The 18,696-nt window shown below is 38.3% G+C and overlaps 1 protein-coding gene across 3 annotated transcripts in view; it reads right to left on the bottom strand.

Moving 5' to 3' along the window:
* SMARCAD1 (SWI/SNF-related, matrix-associated actin-dependent regulator of chromatin, subfamily a, containing DEAD/H box 1) overlaps nt 1–18,696 on the bottom strand; it is a 66,068-nt gene that overhangs the window by 31,653 nt on the left and 15,719 nt on the right. For 2 of the 3 annotated variants that reach the window (XM_040967370.1, XM_040967368.1), the window contains exons 4-8: nt 14,753–14,918; nt 12,746–12,812; nt 10,259–10,359; nt 2,510–2,611; nt 1,165–1,246 (exon numbers count right to left, since the gene is read on the bottom strand). In XM_040967370.1, the coding sequence (XP_040823304.1) occupies nt 1,165–1,246; nt 2,510–2,611; nt 10,259–10,359; nt 12,746–12,812; nt 14,753–14,918 (518 nt within the window). Of the gene's footprint in view, nt 1–1,164; nt 1,247–2,509; nt 2,612–10,258; nt 10,360–12,349; nt 12,353–12,745; nt 12,813–14,752; nt 14,919–18,696 lie in introns of all 3 variants that reach the window. The other variant, XM_040967369.1, reaches the window with a different exon arrangement.

The following is an 18,696-nucleotide window of genomic DNA, read 5'->3' as shown; positions in this document are numbered from 1 at the left end:
GATGATTTAAAGTATATGGGAAGATATGCATGGGTTACATGCAAGGACTATACCACGGTTAGATAGGGGACCTGGACACTGGCAGATGATGGCGTCAGCAGGGCACCCTGAATCAATCACCTGGACATGGAAGGATCACTGAACCTCTAGACTTAAAAAGATGATACATTCATTGTTACACATAAAAAGTGTAAGCAAAAGTAAAATGGATGAGCAATTGCTCAAATTTCTCCACATCAACATCTGGATCTTTTGAATCAGGCTTTGGGCTTTGAAGGGGCACTTCTAGCAATTCTCCCCGTCTCCAAATTCTTTAGTTGTACAGCATTTCTCAACTGACTAAAAAGCACCTAAAGTCACTGTGCAAGGTTTATAAAGTTCACTTTGGAATTATGAAGAGCTAGCCAGTCTACTGGATTCTTGTTTTTGAAATATTATTAAATGTGAGGGACTCAAAACTGCCCATTATTTTGACCTTCTATTTTCTTTCCATCATGTTGATGATATCCCTAAGCTTATGACACTGGAGCTTTCACATTCATGTAAATACAAACTAATATCATCTATATTATAATGATCCCAAGATCCATGTTGACTAGTGAATTTTCTTTGATGACTCTCAGGGTGAAAATAATTTGACCCATAAAAAAAGACTGGTTAAACAGAAAGAGGTTACTCATTGTTTTGTATTATGTTGTTAAAAAATAGGTCAAAACATGCACATGTGCAGGATGCACGTATGCGTGCAGACTTCTATGCATTTCAAACAAAGGAATCTTTGAAAACAGGGAGGAGGCACAGCACGTTGTCTGCAGCACCGCCAGCTAGGACCCCTACTGCTCCACTTGTGATCCAGCTTCCCTGTGAATGTGCCAAGGAAGGCAGTGGAAAGTACCTGCACCCCTGCCACCCATGTGGCACTCAGATGATGTTTCTTGCTTCTGACTTCAGCTTGGTACAACCTGAGCAGCTATAGCTATTTGGGAAGTAGACAAATGGATGGAAAAGATCTAGCACTTGTTCTCTCTCTGCCTTTCAAATACACAAACAAATCCCACATCATTTGTAATCCCACTCTGATTCATATCTAGGTTTATGACCATCTCATACACTAGAATATAGAATATAATGAAAACTGTGTATTTTCTATGACAGAATAATTACCTTGGTCTTCTGCAAACACTTTTAGAGATTCTAAAGCTTCAGTGTACATCCACTCATGTTCCTTGAGTACTTCTCTCAGTTCCTAGAAATGTATCATTGCTCTATTAAAATTTCAAATTAGCAACTTGTAGAAATACACAAATTCCTTTCTGATTATTTTATCCTTTATGTGCTTTACAAATGTTTTCTGTAAAATTTTACCTATGTAAATACATAAAGAAAGGAAACTTAATTTATTTTTGCATTTCTAGCTGTCCTCCCAGTCAAGAAAACTCTTCTTAATTAATAGTGAAACCAGAGGTCAGCTCTGTGGGACAGGGGATTAAGCTACTGCTGAAACGCCAGCACCATATATCAAAGCTGTCTGCTAGGGTTTTAGCTACTCTGCTTCTGATTCAGTCCCTTGCTAACATGCCTAGGAAACAAGAGATGATGATCCAGTCCTTGGGTCCCTGTACTCTCATGACAACTTGAGAGATGGAATGGAGTTGCAGTCATTTGGTAAGTGAATCAGCAGATAAAAGATAACATGTGCACATATGCTGTGTTTATACCACATATACATAGATATGCACATATAAATATATGTATATAGATAGGTATAGTTTAAATTCATATAGATCATATATTTAGACAGATATATACATATTTGTCACATATACATAACCATGTATATAATCTATCTATATTATAATCTATATATACACATACATACAACATGAACTGCCAATTTCAAAAAATGTAATTTCATATGAGAAGAATCACACAATAGCAAGGCACTGCATCCAGCTTATGTGAATCCAGCAGATACACAATCTAAACTTAGGTTGGATTTAAAGTAAGTATCATTGTATTCCAAGGTTAAATAAATCCATGCTTCTATATATGACCACTGGATTAAATAGAGGCCCTTGTAACACTGGTAAGCTTGGTGTGTATTTAATGACCCTGAAGGAATCCTTATTATCTGGGAAGCAAAGCAATTTTTGGAATATAAAGACACTGAAATGCAATGCTGCATTTTAAAATCCTCATGAGAAATTTCAAGGATGAAAACTAAACAGCTATTTGACTTAGGGTAGAGTCATCAATGGATTTCTAGATGATTTATATGTTATAAATGAATTTACAATCTTTATAATAATACCTGTTACAATGCTGACACTACAACTAGTGAACAAGGTAAAAACATAAGAGCAGTTTAAAAATATGAAATAACACTCATAAAAGAAAAACTTCACTGGAAAATGGGAACTTACCCTAAGCTTTTACCTGGTTAAACGCTAAGCATCATTTTGTAATCCTTATAGTACACACTATTAAATTTCTGCACATGACTACTCACCTGTTTATCAAAATTGGGAAATTCCTTTTGCAATTTCAGTACAATACTTTCCTGCTTTTCCCAATTACTGCTAGATTCTGCAGACTCATTTGATTCCTCACCCTAATTGCGCAGAGATTAAAAAGAAGCAAATTAAGAGGTCATCTGTGATCAAGGCAGAGGGAAAGACAGCTGTAATAAATAAAATTTCATTTTATTTTTAAATTCTATCAATGAACTATGCTGAATGCTAACACTCATTAAAAATTAAAATAAAATTTAGAATGTTAAAAAGAATATCAATAACAGTTTTAAGGCAATTACATTTGTATTCTGACATGATTTGGAAGTTATCACATTTGATCAGAAGAGTCCAACATGTATTTCCATTCATATGAACTCCGCCCAATTAATGACTTGAAAAGAGTATCCCTTTGTATTCTCAATCAACATATCATTTATCTATTAAGTAACTAAAAAACAATCTACTTTCTCTTTTACTTCCATTTTATTCAACAACTAGACCGCTTTACTTTTCTCTTGTAATACCTGCGATAGAAATAACTAAGCAGTAGTACTTCTCTTACGTGAGGAATAAGATATAAATAAAATGTGGTGGAGGTTTGGGGTGGGAAGAAGATTGCAAGTATTTTATAACAGTAAGTGATACATTTGGTTCAGAACAGGGAGATCCTGGGTAGCCGACAAGACTGAAGAATGAATTGCAAATTGATCTGCATAAGCCACAAATTATTCAGGTGAGAAAAAATTCAGACAGGGAATAATAAAAGCACTATTTGGAAAACTGGTTTCAAAACTGTAAGAAATACACATTGCTACACTTCCCCCCTGCTGCCCCTCTGTGGTGAGGACACTGAAACTTCAAGAGCAAACATGTGAACTTTAGACAATAACCAGAGTTGTCTAACTCTAGAATACAGCTTTTCTAAACTTTATTATTCATATGTAATATTATGAACATTAAATCTATATCAGCAGAAAATGGATAAATTAGAACATTCTGTCATCAAAAAAAATGAGAACTGATATATACTACAATGTGGATGAATCTTGAATATATTAGGCTAAGTTTAAAAAGCAAGACATAAAAGGTAATATGTGATTTCATTTAAACGAAACATCCAGAATAGGTAAATCCATAGATAAAAAGCAGATCAATGACTGCCAGGAACTATTTGGAGGAGAAACTGCCTAATTGATATAGCATATTAATATATATTTGATTATTAAGATGTTTTACAAAGTACTAAGGGCTAATATTGTGGCATAAGTTAAGCCACCACCTGCAGCGCTGACATCCCATATGATGCTCCTTACAGTCTGGGCTGCTTACTTCCAATTAGCTCACCTGCTAACATGCTTAGGAAAAGCAGCATTATACAGCTTAGGAAAAGCAGCATTATACAGCCCAAGTCATTGGGCCTGAGCATCCAATTGGGAGGCTTGGGTGAAGCTCCTGGCGCCAGGTTTTGCCCTGGCCCAGCCCCAACTGCTACAGCAATTTGAGGAGTGAAACAACAAATGGAAAGATCTCTCTGTTCCTCTAACTCTGCCTTTCAAATACATAAAAAACAAACTAAACAAAAGCACACTGGGGCCAGCACTGAGCAATAGCAAGTTAATCCTTTGTTGGTAACACCAAAATCCCATGCAGCGTGCACTGGTTTAAGTTCCAGTTGCTCCACTTCCAAACCAACTCCCCTCTAATGTCCTGGGAAAAAGCAGAGGAAGATGGCCTAAGAACATGAGCCCCTGCTCCCTCTTGGGAGACCAGAAAACGCTCCTGACTCGTAGCTTCAAAATGGCCCAGCTTGGGCTGTTGTGGCCATTTGGAGAATGAACCAGTGGATAGAAGATCTTCAGTCTGTCTTTCCTTCTCAATGTAATGTTGTCTTTCAAATTTTAAAAATAATAATACATAAAAGTGTTTTAAAAATATGTAAGAATGGTCATGTACAACATTATGAATATATGAAACACAAATTTTTACTCAACATGGTTAATTTTTGTGCTATGTGAATTTCATCTCAAAAAGAACATAAACCATTTGGAAAACAGTAATGAGCTTTTAGAAATCAGATATATGGCATCACAAATGAAGTATTCAACATTCAGCAAGGCTTTGATTGCATGTTTGCCTTTAGGGCCCAGGTTTCTGCCAGCCCTATACATCTCTGGTGGCAGTCAATATAAACGGAGTCCAGTGGATTCAGTAAAGCTTTGCAGAACATGCTATTTGGGTCTTAAGCTGACTCAGTTTATTCAGGTCAAAAATACATAATTGGAAAAGATATATCTGGCACTTGCAGAAAACAGTTAACAGCTCCTAAACACATGAACAATGAGCAATTATTATGGGAAATAGTGACAAGATGAAAGTTGCTAGAACGGACTCTCTTAATCAAAATAACAAGAACAGGGATGTGGCCTAGTAAATGGTCCAAATCCCACACTGAAGTGCCTGAGTGTGAAATCCAGCTCCACTCCTAATTCCAGCCTCCTGTTGATACAGTATAACTAAAAATTAAAGCAGAAAAAAATTTTTACCAGCAACAATATCATATTCCTGAAGGCACTGCAGTCTGATTCTATGACTTGTTCCTATGCCTTTTTAGGCTATATAGAAGCTGAATAGTTCTTGGAAAATTACCTCAACGCACTGCAAGATGTTTTAAAGTATTTTTGTTTTGGAGGTCCATTTTTCAATAATTCTCTAAACAGGCAAGAACTAAGTAAAAATACAAATATAACATGGTATGGAACTCATGTAGTTTTCATTATCAAGTGTATTCCCTTGCGTGACTTAAACAATTCCCTTTCCATGGCTCAGAGTTTGGTGAATGCTATTACTGGATGCAGTTTCAAGCTGCAACTTGGCACTGGGGCTGAGAATCGGTCACAGTATCACTCAGAGCCTTAAATGACAGAACACACTGCATATTCTTTAGAATCAGTTTCTTACAGACACATGGTCATAAGATACTTGTTTTTATCAAAACCAAGAATTTATTCAATACACAGTTGCCTTCTTTGGTTTATTTTTACATTACTGCTGGGAAAGTCCTTTGTAGCTTTTTCATCTGCACTAACAGCTATGCCTTAAGCAGATGGTGGCATCCACTGGCACCAGTGTGAACTTGGTAATGGGGCTGGTTGGGGCGAACTGAGCTTTAATACCGATCAACATGTACGAGAACTGAATGGGATGTGGGACAAACGGGACCAGTCTGCTGTACATACTGGTAAGCACAGGAACCAGGGCAGGGGCAAGCCTGGTGGGGGTTTTGTGGATTGGTCTACCTAGACTGCAGCTCCAACTGGTTTGTGTGAGGGCCAAGTTTGTGGTGGGCAGGATCGGACTCGGCTCCAACATGCATCGGGTTTCGTAAAACATGGGGCTGGAGACAGCAATTGCAACTACCAGTATGTGCGTAGACTGATTTGGGTGACAGACTGTGCTAGACCCTGTATTGGCAAAAGCACACAACAATCAGGTCTGGAATGGCCCAGATGATTCTTGGGCAATTCCCTACCAACCTAACTGCTGGACTCAGAATCCTAACTATGAAAAGAGAACTGCAGGTTCCATGGGCTGACTTGGGAGTGGATGTGTCAGAGCTGGGCCTCCTCATTGGCTCAGATGGAGCAGAGACAGCATATCCAAATGTACATGGAGGATATGGCAGTACATCGGAGCCTCCAGAGGACACCTGGTACCATGGCAAAGGATGGAGGACAGAACAAATTGATCAACTACCCCAGCAAATCATTGGCAGTGAAGATCTGGGCAGATGAAGACACCAAGGTGGACTATAGCAGCCCATGGATTTGGGAGATTTCATCGTGATTGGAGTGGCGGATCTGCCAGCAATTCAGGATTTGTTGAACTATCAAAACCTCTTGAGAAACTCATGGCTTTGTAAATTTCTATTTTTCTTCCTGTTGATTTTGTATTGTGGCTTTTCATTTAAGAGGGATTTGTGGTCACTGTGTAATGGAGACTATCAAGTCCAGATGTGAGGATGCAGTGCAGTGTGTATCTCTACTTCCAGAACAAAGAAGGACTCCCAATGAAACTATTAACTGTATCTTGACAATGGGAAGCTGGACACTCTGCCATTGTCCATGCCCGCAATGTGACTGATCATGAAGAGCTATGCTATAATAATATGGGTGATGGGGGAGAGGGGAAGCAGATTTGGGGAGGGGCTAGCAGAAATAAAAATGAATAAATAAAAAGAAATAAACAAATCTGTTTTAAAAAAAAAAGACAAATTTTACAGAGTGAAGGAAAGACAAAGAGAGAGAGATTGTTCATCTGCTGGTTCACTGTCCAAATGCCCACAACAGTTGGACCTGAGTTGATCTGAAACCAGGAGTCAGGACTTCTAGGTCTCCTATGACTGTGCAGGGGCCCACACACTGGAGCCCTGTTCCATGCTGCTTTCCTTGTCCATTAGAAGGGAGCCGATCAGGGCAACTGGGACTAGAACTGGTATCCGTCAAGGATATTGGCACTGCAGGCAGAGGATCAGCCTACCCACCACAGTGCTGGTCGCGTTCTTATTTCAATTTTCTTGTTTCTCTTTAGTATTTGAAAATTCCTTTTACATGTGCTACACAGTACTTCTGAACCAGAATGCTTACAGAGGTTTGGGATGTGGAATTAGAGCCTCTGTCAAACAGAAAAGCTTGTAGGACAATACACGGCTATAGTAGGCTGAACTGTGTATTTTATGTACTACATTCCTACTTGGTTTGGTTCAACTTAGAGGAGTCATCTGCACTCACTTAATACTTACGGAAAAACCTGCACCTTAGGGTTATGGCCAAAGTGTTCTATACTGTGTTAAGTAGACTGGAACAAACTCACATTTTAGAAACAGTACTGTTCTATTTTTGTGAAACAGCTCTTGGCATAATAGGTTCGGAAGGAAGCAGAATGACTGAACATGGGACATCAAAGATTGCAAAACTTGAGTTGCTGCACGACCTAGGTATCATCATGAAGAAATGGTATGTTTAAGACTGAAGTTGAGCAGGTTTAAAAGACATGAATAACTTGTATATACAGGAGTTCAATCTCTCCATAGTTCCTACTTTTGCTTCAACAATGCCACTTCTGCTACATGTGTCTGCAGCACTATGGGAAATTTTTCAAGATCAGACACTGGGACATGAGAGAATGACCTTACACTTGATTTAAAATAATTTATATAAATGCTAGAATCTATGAAAGTGAAAGACTGCTAAAATCTAGTACCACTGAGACAGGCACTGTGGCAAACAGCATAATTAAAGCTGCTGTCTGCAGCTCAGGCAACTCACAGGGCAGTGCTTTAAGACCTGGCTGTTTCATTTACAATCCAGCTAATATACTTAGGAAAGCAGTAGAAGGTGGCCCAGGTGTTTCACACACTCATGTGGGAAACTTAGAAGCTCCTGGCTCCTGATTTTGCGCTATAGCCCAACTCTAGCTGTTGCAGTTATTTGGGGAGTAAATCAGCAGAAGGAAGATCTGTCTTCCCTCTCATTAATTCTGGTGTTCAAATAAGTAAATAAATAAATAAACAGATCTTTAAAAGAAAATTAAAAACATGTATTACCACTAGAAAAACAGCCACGTGCATCACTGAGGAAAAGTTTGCTGTTGATTTGGCACAGGAAGAAGTCAACAAAGATACAGATCAACAAACATATCATGGACAGCGGCTGATGAGAGTAAGATGACAACAATGGCTAGGAAGTCTGGGGAAGTGGCATTCTGCTAAACAAATCAGTCCAAGATTACAAGGTAAGGGTGATAGTGTTTCTTGTGAATGTTCAGAAAAATATGTACATAACAAAGTCTGCACCACACCAAAAGATCACTCACATTAAAATGTCCATTTACAGAACTTTTACTTCTCACAAATACTAGTTCTCAAGTGAAGAATGCTTCTGCGCAGGGGCACAAGAAATACCCCATTAAATTAGAGTAGAGTTTGCCACCTGGCTGTTTGGGTCATCTTAAGCAACTAAGTCACAGAACAAAACATTAACACACTGGATGAGGAAAATGACCAAGTTTTGTCACAGATAACGCAGACTGTAATATGTGTCACTGGAACCACTGGCATATTTCCTGGTAGATGGGTTAGTAAAGTAAAACAAGAGTAAACCAATAAAAGCAGACATAGATATATACTGTTATCCCTTCCAAAACTGAAATGTATTAAGCAATAGAATTGTTCTAGGAAGTGATTAGCTGCATTTACAAAAGGGCTAAGGCCGAAGTGGAGTGAGTGTGTATCCTCCTCCCCACCCTTTGTTTTTTTTTTTTGATCCCTTCTGCCAGATGAGAACAAACTTCTTCCCTTTGGGAAGAGGAAGCATCAGAGTGCCTACCTGGAGGCAGTGTGAAACTGTCACAATTCCTGGCACCTTCACAGCCTCCAGAATTGTGAGAAGTGAATTTTCCATTTCTTGTAAATTACCCAATCTGTGATGTTTTGTTAATAGACAAGTCATGAACAATTTTCACTGAGGAAAAACACAAATATGTAAATAATAGCTGTTTTTCATGTGTTTTACAGCTATAAAAACTGCTTTAGGGAGTGACCCAGTCGATGGAAATGTCTTTCTGCCTGTCTCTTTCTAACTCTGCCTTTCAAATAAGTCAATAATTCTTCGAAAGACTTAACAACAAAAGAAAGGGTAAGTTTAAAACATCGAAAGAATGTTTTTAAAATTAATTTTATAACTCGGGAGATAAGCAACACTGGATACATCAGAAATAACGTCGCAAATTCAATACAAATTTCCTGAACTAGTTGTGAATAAGGAAGATAGACTGATTCATTTAGGTAGCTTTTCAAATCTGGTTATCTATAGAATCAAGGCATTTCAGCACTACAAATGTTCATGGAAAAATAGAATTAAACGGCTATGAAATCAAGTTTCTTCTGGTATTTGTGGGTTAAGCTACTACGTGCAGCTCTAGTGGCTTCTTATGTATTACAGCACAGGTTCAAGTCAAGCACTTTGACAGCAGCTCGCTGCTAATGCACCTGGGAAAGCGGGGGAAGATGGCCCAAATGCTCAGGCCCCAAACCCTCAACAGGAGACCCCATGGTGTCCCAACTTTCGGCCTTGTGCTGGCCCAGCCTGGGCTGTTTGGCCATGCAGGAGTGAACTAACAGATGCAAGACCTCTTCTCTGTCTTTACTCTTCTTTCCCACTCTTCCTTTCAAATAAACAAAATGAAATTTTAAAAAAAGGAAAGTTTACTTTTGTATAATGTTTTTAAACTTATGCATAGTTTAAATTAGTTTACATTTTCCATGAACTTTTTGATGATCCACATAGACATGGAATCCAGAAAATTCTGCACCAAAGTGAACTTTTTCTAAAAAAAAAATTTACTTATTTTTATTGGAAAGCTAGAGCTAAACAGACGGGAGGAAAGAGAGAGATCTTCCATTCACTGGTTCACTCCCCAAATGGAGACAATAGCTAGGGACAGGCCCAGCAAAGCCAGGAACCAGGAGCCAGGAACTTCCTTCAGGTTTCCTACGTGGGGGCAGGGGCCCAAACACTTCCCCAGGCCCACTAGTAGGGAGCTCACCGAAAGAGCAGCTGTCAGATCCCCCGTTGGTGCGCATATGATATGCCAGTGGTGCCGGTGGTGGTTTTACTTGCTACACCAAATGCAAGCCCTGTCATGAACTTTCTGAAGTACCTTGACACTGCAATTTAAATGTAACTTACATGATCCAGCTTTGTCTTTTTTAAAGATTGAGCATCATTAAATTCATCTTCCTCATATGGCTCTGAAGAAGATGATAACTTTCTCTTCCTGGGTCCCCCACCTTTTAAAAGAGAAGCACACTCAAAGTCTTTAACAATCAATTTAATGTAAAACAACACCAAACATGTAACATAATGGATACTGGACAGTTTACTTGATATCATACCCAATGATATTTCTTCTACATATGATTAGATTGAAGGAAAACTGAATAATCATTGCAGTCTTTCCAAAGTAGAAAGCATTAATACTTTATTTATAAACCATTACAGTATCATCTGATGCTCAAAATCTCCCTCTTAAGCGACAATTTTAGTAATACTACGAAAGGGAGATCTCTTAGTGTTGGAGTGCTCTGCACTCCATTGTTACCAGAACAGCATCACTGACATCAACTACCAACTGTCCACCTCCAGACCAGTCTTCAGACAGATCTTTTACACAACTGTTCTGTGTATTTCCAACAAATAGACCAAAAAGTAGGAAAAATATTTTACAAATGAATTTGAACTAAAGTACAGAGTTAAGCAATTAACATTTTTAACTTCAAGGGAGTATAACAATATAAAAGTTAATAAATCTGCATACTTTGTTATAACAAAGGAAAACTCAAACACTACGTGATCATGAGAAGCTATGCTATATTTATACTTTGAATACATTTATTTACTTACTAGAAACTACTTTCAAAAATCATTCCTTAGGCCCAGCACAGTAGCCTAGCAGCTGAAGTCCTAGCCTTACACACTTGGGATCCCATATGGACACAGGTTCAAATACCAGCTGCTCTAACTCCCTTCTAGCTTCCTGCCTGTGGCCTGGGAGAACAGCAAAGGATGGTCCAAAGACGTTGGACCCTGTGTCTGCATGGGAGACCCAAAAAAGGCTCGGGGCTCCTGGCTTCAGATCAGCTCAGCTCCAACTGCTGAGGCCTCTTGGGGAGTGAATCAATGTATGCAAGATCTTTCTGTCTGTCTCTCCTTTTCTCTGTAAATCTGACCTTCCAATAAATTTACATAAAATCTAGCTCCTGGCTTCTGCAGTCATCTGAAGAGTGAAAACCAAGATTCAAAAGTATGCTACATTGGGGATCAAAGTGTGGCAGAAAATATCTCCTCTTAAGACAGAAAATAAAACGGCTAGAGGCTAAACCAGTAGAGGCTTTCAAGTAGGGGCTTCCTGAGAAATGGAGGAGACTGTCTGAGAAATATCTAATGTCCCAGGTCACCCGAAACAATGAAGACTGGTAATCTACAGAAAGGAGGGTTGTGGGCAGTCCTAGTGAGATCACCAATTCAAATATGTAATCACTGAAAACGTATTAGAAAAGGTAATGTTTGTGGGGAAGTATATACAACCATACTCTGCTTTATTCAGGGTTCAGAATCTGGGGACAAAACTGTGCTCTACATCAGTAAATTATCGTAGTAGATAAAGCCACTTTCTGCAGCACCAGCACCAGCATCCCACGCGGACACAAGCTAGAGTCTGTGCTGCTCCACTTCCAATCCAACTCCCCGGCTAATGCAGGACAGGGCTGGGCTGGCTGTTGCAGCCATTGGGGGAGTGAATCAAAGGATGAAAGACCTCTCTCTGTCTCACTCCCTCTTTTCCTACAATTCTGCCTTTCAAGTAAATACATCTTTAAAACTAGAACAAAAGAAAAAACTCAATTTCTTTAAAAAAAAAAAAAAAGGACAATGCAAGAACGAAAAGAGAAATTCGGCAGAGGTTTGAATTTCAGGAAAATTATAAATTCCATGAGGACAAGTACTATATCCACTCTGTTTCCTTATGTACCTTCAATGATTATCTGTGTGTGCTAAGTGCCAAAAACAGAACCAGCCATTTGGTGGCTGAGCAGACAAATACTTGCTAAACAATTAAATCAAATGATACAAACTGCTCAAGAGAAAAAATACCAAACATTGTTATGGAATAAACTTATTCTATAATTGTTTTAAAAGTACAATACTATGAGAGCAACAAATAGCAGTAAAATTTCACAACAAACAATAATTGAGTCTACCATTTTTCAGGAGCTAAAATACCTTCTTGGAAATCAATAATTAGGTAGACAGTCAACCTCCAGTTGCATGTAAATGTATTAGGAACCTCTGCAGAAATTGACATATGTTCTTAGCAATAGTATCACAGAAATACAAATTAAAACTATTAAAAATGTATAAATCCTTGGACTTAGCATCCTAATCTGCATGGAGAAAACCCAAAATCAGGCTAGAAATCTGGTTGCTAAACAGCTATATGATCTTATGTAAGTTACTTAACCTAAACTTCAATTTCTTCATCTAAGAAAACTGAAGATGCTAATACCTCTCAAGTTCTTGTGAAAATTCCTGAAGGTAAACTTTAGGCCAATATGCTTGACAAGATAGTATTTAGACGAAACTCATCCATCCACAGGGCTGAACCGAAATGAGGCTTACCTGCATCACCAAACATTAGCAAGGCAGCAGCAATTGCTCCATCCATTGTGCTTGTTGAGTCTATCAACTGAGACGAGAAAATACAATTAAAAATAAAACTTTCAGAACTATCTCACATTATTGAAATACTTAGATACATGTGAAACAGATACAGTATGGGAAAACCGCAGGTCACAGTTGAAGTCCTTTAGTCTTACTATGAATATCTTAAAATAATCAGATTTACTCACTGCTACAAACAAAAATTTAAGCAAATAAAAACACCATCTACCAGATTTTGGTTCTTTTAATTATGAGATTTTATTAGGAAATCATAAAAACTTTCTACTTCTGTGTGTCTAAGTACTATGAGTTTGTGTGTGAGACAGAGAAAAAACACAGGAGACTGATAGATGTTTATTCATAGCTTTTAAAATATTTATTTCTAAGGGAAAAAGCATACTTGGCTTTTTATTAACTAGTGCTTTCTATAATCACAGGGACTGCGGTTGCAGGGCATTGAGTTAAGCCTCAGCCTGTAATGCCAGCATCCTACAGGGGCTCAGTAGTTCAAGTCTCAGCTGCTCCACTTCAAATCCAGGTCCTGCTCACGCTCCTAGGAGAGCAGAAGACAGTCCAAGTGCTTGGCCCCAGCACACATGTAAGGAAACCTGAATGAAGCTCCTGGCTTTGACAACGAGAATGCTGCAGCCATTTGGAGAATGCAATCACAGACCAAAAATTTGTTTCTCCCTTTCTCTAATTCTGCCTTTCAAATTAATAAACGCATGTTTCAAAAAAAAAAATCATAAAAGTATCCTTTTACTTTATAATAAAATGCATGAAGATCTTCCAGAAAATATGCATACGCACATGCATAGAAGCATCAAGCACATTGTTTTTTACATCAAGTTTCAGTAATACTGTGTTTTTCTCATGTTGCAGTTTCCCATTATTTCCATTATTCTTATTAAAAATAAAAGCCATTTCTGTATGAAAGCCTCAAAGCAAATACGACGCTTCCTTCCTTACTAGGCATTCCTGCTTGGATCCTCAGATATCCTATAGACCACATCCTTCATATCATATCAAAACAGTCAAAAGTATACCCTTATTAAATCTAGAAATGACTTTTTTTTACAACTCCCTAAATGTTTTAAACTGTCCTTTTAACTTCGTAAATTATGCCATTTTCAAATTTTTACTACATTTATTTTTATTGGAAAGGCAGATTTTACAGAGAGGAGAGGCGGAAGTCTGCTGATTCACTCCCCAGTTGGCCGCAACAGCCAGAGCTGAGACAATCTGAAACGTTTAGCTAGGAGTTTCTTCTGGGTCTCCCACGTGGGTTCAGGGTCCCAAGGCTTTAGGCCATCCTCCACTGCTTTCGCAGGCCTCAAGCAGGAAGTTAGATTGGAAGTGACATGAACCAGTGTTTCAAGTAAGATCCCAGTATATGCAACATCATGCTTAGGCCTGTCTTTAAATCTTGTAATAAAGGGGGATCATTTGAAACAGATTACTTTAAAGGTTCAGTGCTGGGACCGGTTCACTATTACAGAGCAAATCATACAGTCTAGCTCATTTTTGTATTCTCTTCTTTTCCATGACAATGCTATCAGCAGAACAACCACTTCTGTAGGACAATACTCAAGGGAGTAGGGTGCTGGCCTCAGGACACCAAATGCAAAAAGCAACCCAGTTATTAGCTGTAGAGATGAGGCTGTTAGTAGGAGGTTCCCCCTTTAGAAACACTGAAGCATAAAAAAGCTACATGTGCTATCAAGGGTCAGATTATTACATTATTTACAAGTGAGAAAATTTGTATTGAGACTCTTAAGCAAATGTCTAGAATTTACTTGTGTTACTCACAAAATGATGGTTAATAATTATCTTCAAACATTATAGATATCCTTAGAAAAATAACCACCCAATACTAATTATAGTGCTATCTTTAGAAGAGATTTTATCACTATTATAGCTATAGCAAGCAATTACTATTAAAAAAAAAAAGAGAGAGAGTATAACCTTAAGCAAATCACTGTCACTTGTTTGTGGGAAAAGCTCCTTCAAGGTCTGAAGTTTAGCATCCTTAAGGTCTTCTAATTCTGAAAAGTCCTCCAATTCTGAAATATCATTTCTCTTTGTCATGGTAGGAAGGCCTTGGGATTCCTCATCTTCAGATGGCTCAGAACTAAAAATGTTTTTAGAAGGGAAAAAAACTTTTAATGTATTTCCAATATTCCTGTATTATGCTATCTATATATTCATGCAGAATACAGCACATTCCCAGTTCTTTCCTGTACTAAATGATATCTTAGAGTAAAAGAGTTTTTCCCCCATGAAATGCAGTTAGGTATACAAATTCATGTTATCAAAACTAGCAGTTAAAAAAAAATCTCAAATTATCTGGGCTGGGTTAGGAAAGATGGAAGAGAAGTAGTGTCATCGCTTATTTTAAGATCCACAAACATTTACTGTATGCCCACCTTCTCCTTCCTAACTCTTTGGCAGTGCTTTGGATCTCTGATGTCACGCAGCTGCTGAGAAACTATGAAATTATTAAACCTATTACAAAGTTAAAATAATTCCTATGGTCTACCTAGATGATCAAGAGTTAAAATTAGAATGGATTCATTCAGTACATGATTTGCTGACAGAAACAACACTTTCAACAAGCAAAGAACATTTACTTCATTAGAGCTTATTCTTGAACAAGCGATTTTAATACTGTCCACTGCATTTCATATATTCATCCTATTTGAAATATGGAGTCAAATTGTACATCTTTATCTCTTAAACCTAAAAATCCTGGGAGACCGGGGATGTGGTAAAGGTTAAGGTTAAAAGGCCTGCAAAGTAGAATCTCATACTAGAGAGCTGGTTCTAATCTGGCTGGTTGCCTTCCAAAACAACTTCCTGCTGCCATTCCCTGGAGGGCAGCAGAAGACGGTCCAAGTACTGGCACTCCTGCTACCCATGTGGGAGACCGAGATGGAGTTCCTGGCTCCTGGCTACAGCCTGGCACAACCCCAACTGCCATGTCCATTTGGGGAGTAATCAGAAGATGGAAGATGTCTACGTCTCTCCCTCTCTGTAACTGTGCCTTTAAAAGAAGTGAAATAAATCTTCAGGAAAAAAAATTAGTGAAAATCATGGACTTTCAAACCTGATACCTTTCACAAATAAGGATAAGCAGTGAGCAGAAGTTATGGAGCCTAAAAAGCCAAGAGAAGAAAGCAAGAAGAATATAGCATGTGCCTTCCTAATGCCAGTGAATACAGTTTGCAATACAGCTTATTCTAATTTTGAATACCTCTCTAGAATACAGCCAGGAACAGCATTATGGTAACCTTTATTCATCTTAATTCTTATGTCATTTAGGGCCCTAGTGATACATGTAAGAAACAAGCAAGAATAATTAAAAAGCAAATTGCTAAGAATCAAAAACAGATATTTTACCACTTCCATGTTGACTTCTTTGTTGACTCTGCTTTGAGAAATTGCTCTAAAGAAAGTAAATTTTTTCTATTTTTCTTTTTTTAAAATTCCAATCCTGTTAAGTTTAGCCATGGTCCTTCTTCAGCTCTTGCTCAGAATGCGCATTGTTAAAAATCTTCACACTCTTCCAGCTGTCATATTAAACCAAATCCAAGATATTGACAGGACAAAGCCTTGTGTCACTTGATGTAGCTAGTAGGTAACTAAGAATCAGGCCTTGGACTGAATCAGGACTTGTAGTGTACAGCTGCAACATCTACATGTAGTTTGTCATTCTCTCTCTCTCTCTCTTTTTTTTTTTTTGGTTGGAGAAACCAGCTACAAAACATATGAAACCTAAATATGTATGTACTGGAGAACCAGGCATTTGTCTCAGCATAAAGATCCCATGGAGTGGGCCCGGCATGATGGCTCAATGGCTAAATCATCACCTTGCATGTGCTGGGACCAAATATAGGCACAGGTTCGTGTCCTGGCTGCCTACTTCCTATCCAGCTCCCTGCTTGTGGCCTGGGAAAGCAACAGAAAAAGGCCCAAAGCCTTGGAACCTTGTATCCATGTCAGAGACCTGGAAGACGCTTCTGGCTTCGGATTGGCTCAGCTCCAGCCACTGCAGTTACTCGGGGAGTGAACCAACAGATGGAAGATCTTTGTCTTTCATTCTCTCTGTAAATCTGATCTGCTTATCCAATAAAAATAAATAACCATTTTTTAAGAAATTGCCATGGGACAGGGTGCGGCTAGAGTTATGGTATAAAGGGTAAAGCCATCATCTGGATGCCAGCAGACCATATGGGTGTTTGTTTGAATCCCAGCTGTTCTACTTCCAATCTAGCTCCAAGCTGATATGTCTGGGAAGGCAGCAGGTGCTGACAAGTTTTGGGCCCTGGCTCCTATGTGGGAGCCTGGATGAAACTTCAGGAGACTACCTCAGCCCTGGCTATTGTAGCTATCTGGGTATTTAACCAGCAGATGGACTCTCTTTCTCTCTTTCTCTTTCTCCCCGTCCTACCCGGCTCAGTAACTCTGCCTTTCAAACAGAAAATGGGGGAAAAATGCCACTTTGAAAATCCACATCCCATATAGGTCTGGATACAAATCCTAGCTCCCTTCCACTTGCTGCTAATGTGGACCTGGGAAGCAGCAGGTGATGGTCCAAGCACGTCTCCATCACTCAAAGGGGTAACGTGTATTGACTTTCCTGATCCTAGGCATCTAGGAGAATGAACTAAGACACGGAGTACTTTCTGGTGTCCATCTAGCACTGTGCAAGGGGGCGGAGGGGGAAGTATCTACATACACCCGATTCCCTTTATATAGAGCGGTAAAGAACTGTTATTTAGGAATTTCTCACTGCTAAAAATACTGAATTTTTTGGTAAGAAGTGAGATACACAACCAGAAATTAAGGGGAGAATTGTTGAGATGTCTATAACTTAAAAATATTTTAGTCAAAAATAATGAAGAAACAATGAACATGTAACAAAAACAAGTGGTAAAAGTAGACAGGTAAATGAGTATTCACTATTTTCAGGAGGTGTTACCAGTATCTCTAAATGTATTATTGTGGAAGGCGCAGCTTCTAACAACGCAGAATTATCTAGACCCAAATGTCAGTAATATCATGAAGGTAAGAAATCCAAAATGCCTACTAAACTATGAGACATGGATGGATTGCAACACTGTAGTGTTATGAGAATGAATGACTGAATAAATAAATAAAGGTTTCCAGGAATAAGATTTATCAGGCATACATACTACTTAGTGAATAAAACAAAGAACAAATAAACATGGACCCAAAGTAGTTCCCCCTTGTCAGTGGCTTCATCATTCAGAATTTGCTTTCCATAGTTAACAGTGACCTGAAAATATTAAATGGAAAATTCCAGAAACAACACCTAAGTTTCAAGGAACTTATAGGATTATAACTATCATTTTATGTTAATTTTTTGTGTCTAATTTATAAGTTATACTTTACCATAAGGATATTACATCCTGGAAAAAAGCAAATTATAAACAGAGTCTTACTATCTGTGGTTTCAGATATTCTCTGGGGTGACTCCTAAGGCAAATCCTGTGAATAAGGAGGATTACTAGCATTGTGCTATCTTTTGTGTAAGATTACAAGAGTAACAACAAAGATACATAAAAGAGAAAACATAGCAAAAACCAACAAACTGGTTAGTTTTAAGGCGGCACAGGAGTGGGGCTAGGGGTTGAAATGAAGATGGGGTGAAACTTTTCTGAAATGCCTTTATATTGTTTTGATTTTTGAAATCTATTAATATTTTAATTGTGTTAAATGTGTATGTTTAGAAAAAGATCAAAGGAAAACATACTGAGATGAAAACAAACAGAAATTATTGAGTCTAACCCTATTTCAAATGAATAACAGCCAAAAAACTAATAGAAAGCTTTCACTACATATCCTCTTATAAGGACAAAATCCAGAAACAAAATTTTGACCTCTGC

This window comes from Ochotona curzoniae, unplaced genomic scaffold, assembly GCF_017591425.1.
Source record: "Ochotona curzoniae isolate NIBS_2020 unplaced genomic scaffold, NIBS_Ocur_1.0 scaffold_4506, whole genome shotgun sequence".
NCBI classification, from domain to species: domain Eukaryota; kingdom Metazoa; phylum Chordata; class Mammalia; order Lagomorpha; family Ochotonidae; genus Ochotona; species Ochotona curzoniae.
Note: the sequence above shows the minus strand (reverse complement) of the source record. Positions and strands in the feature narration are given on the sequence as shown.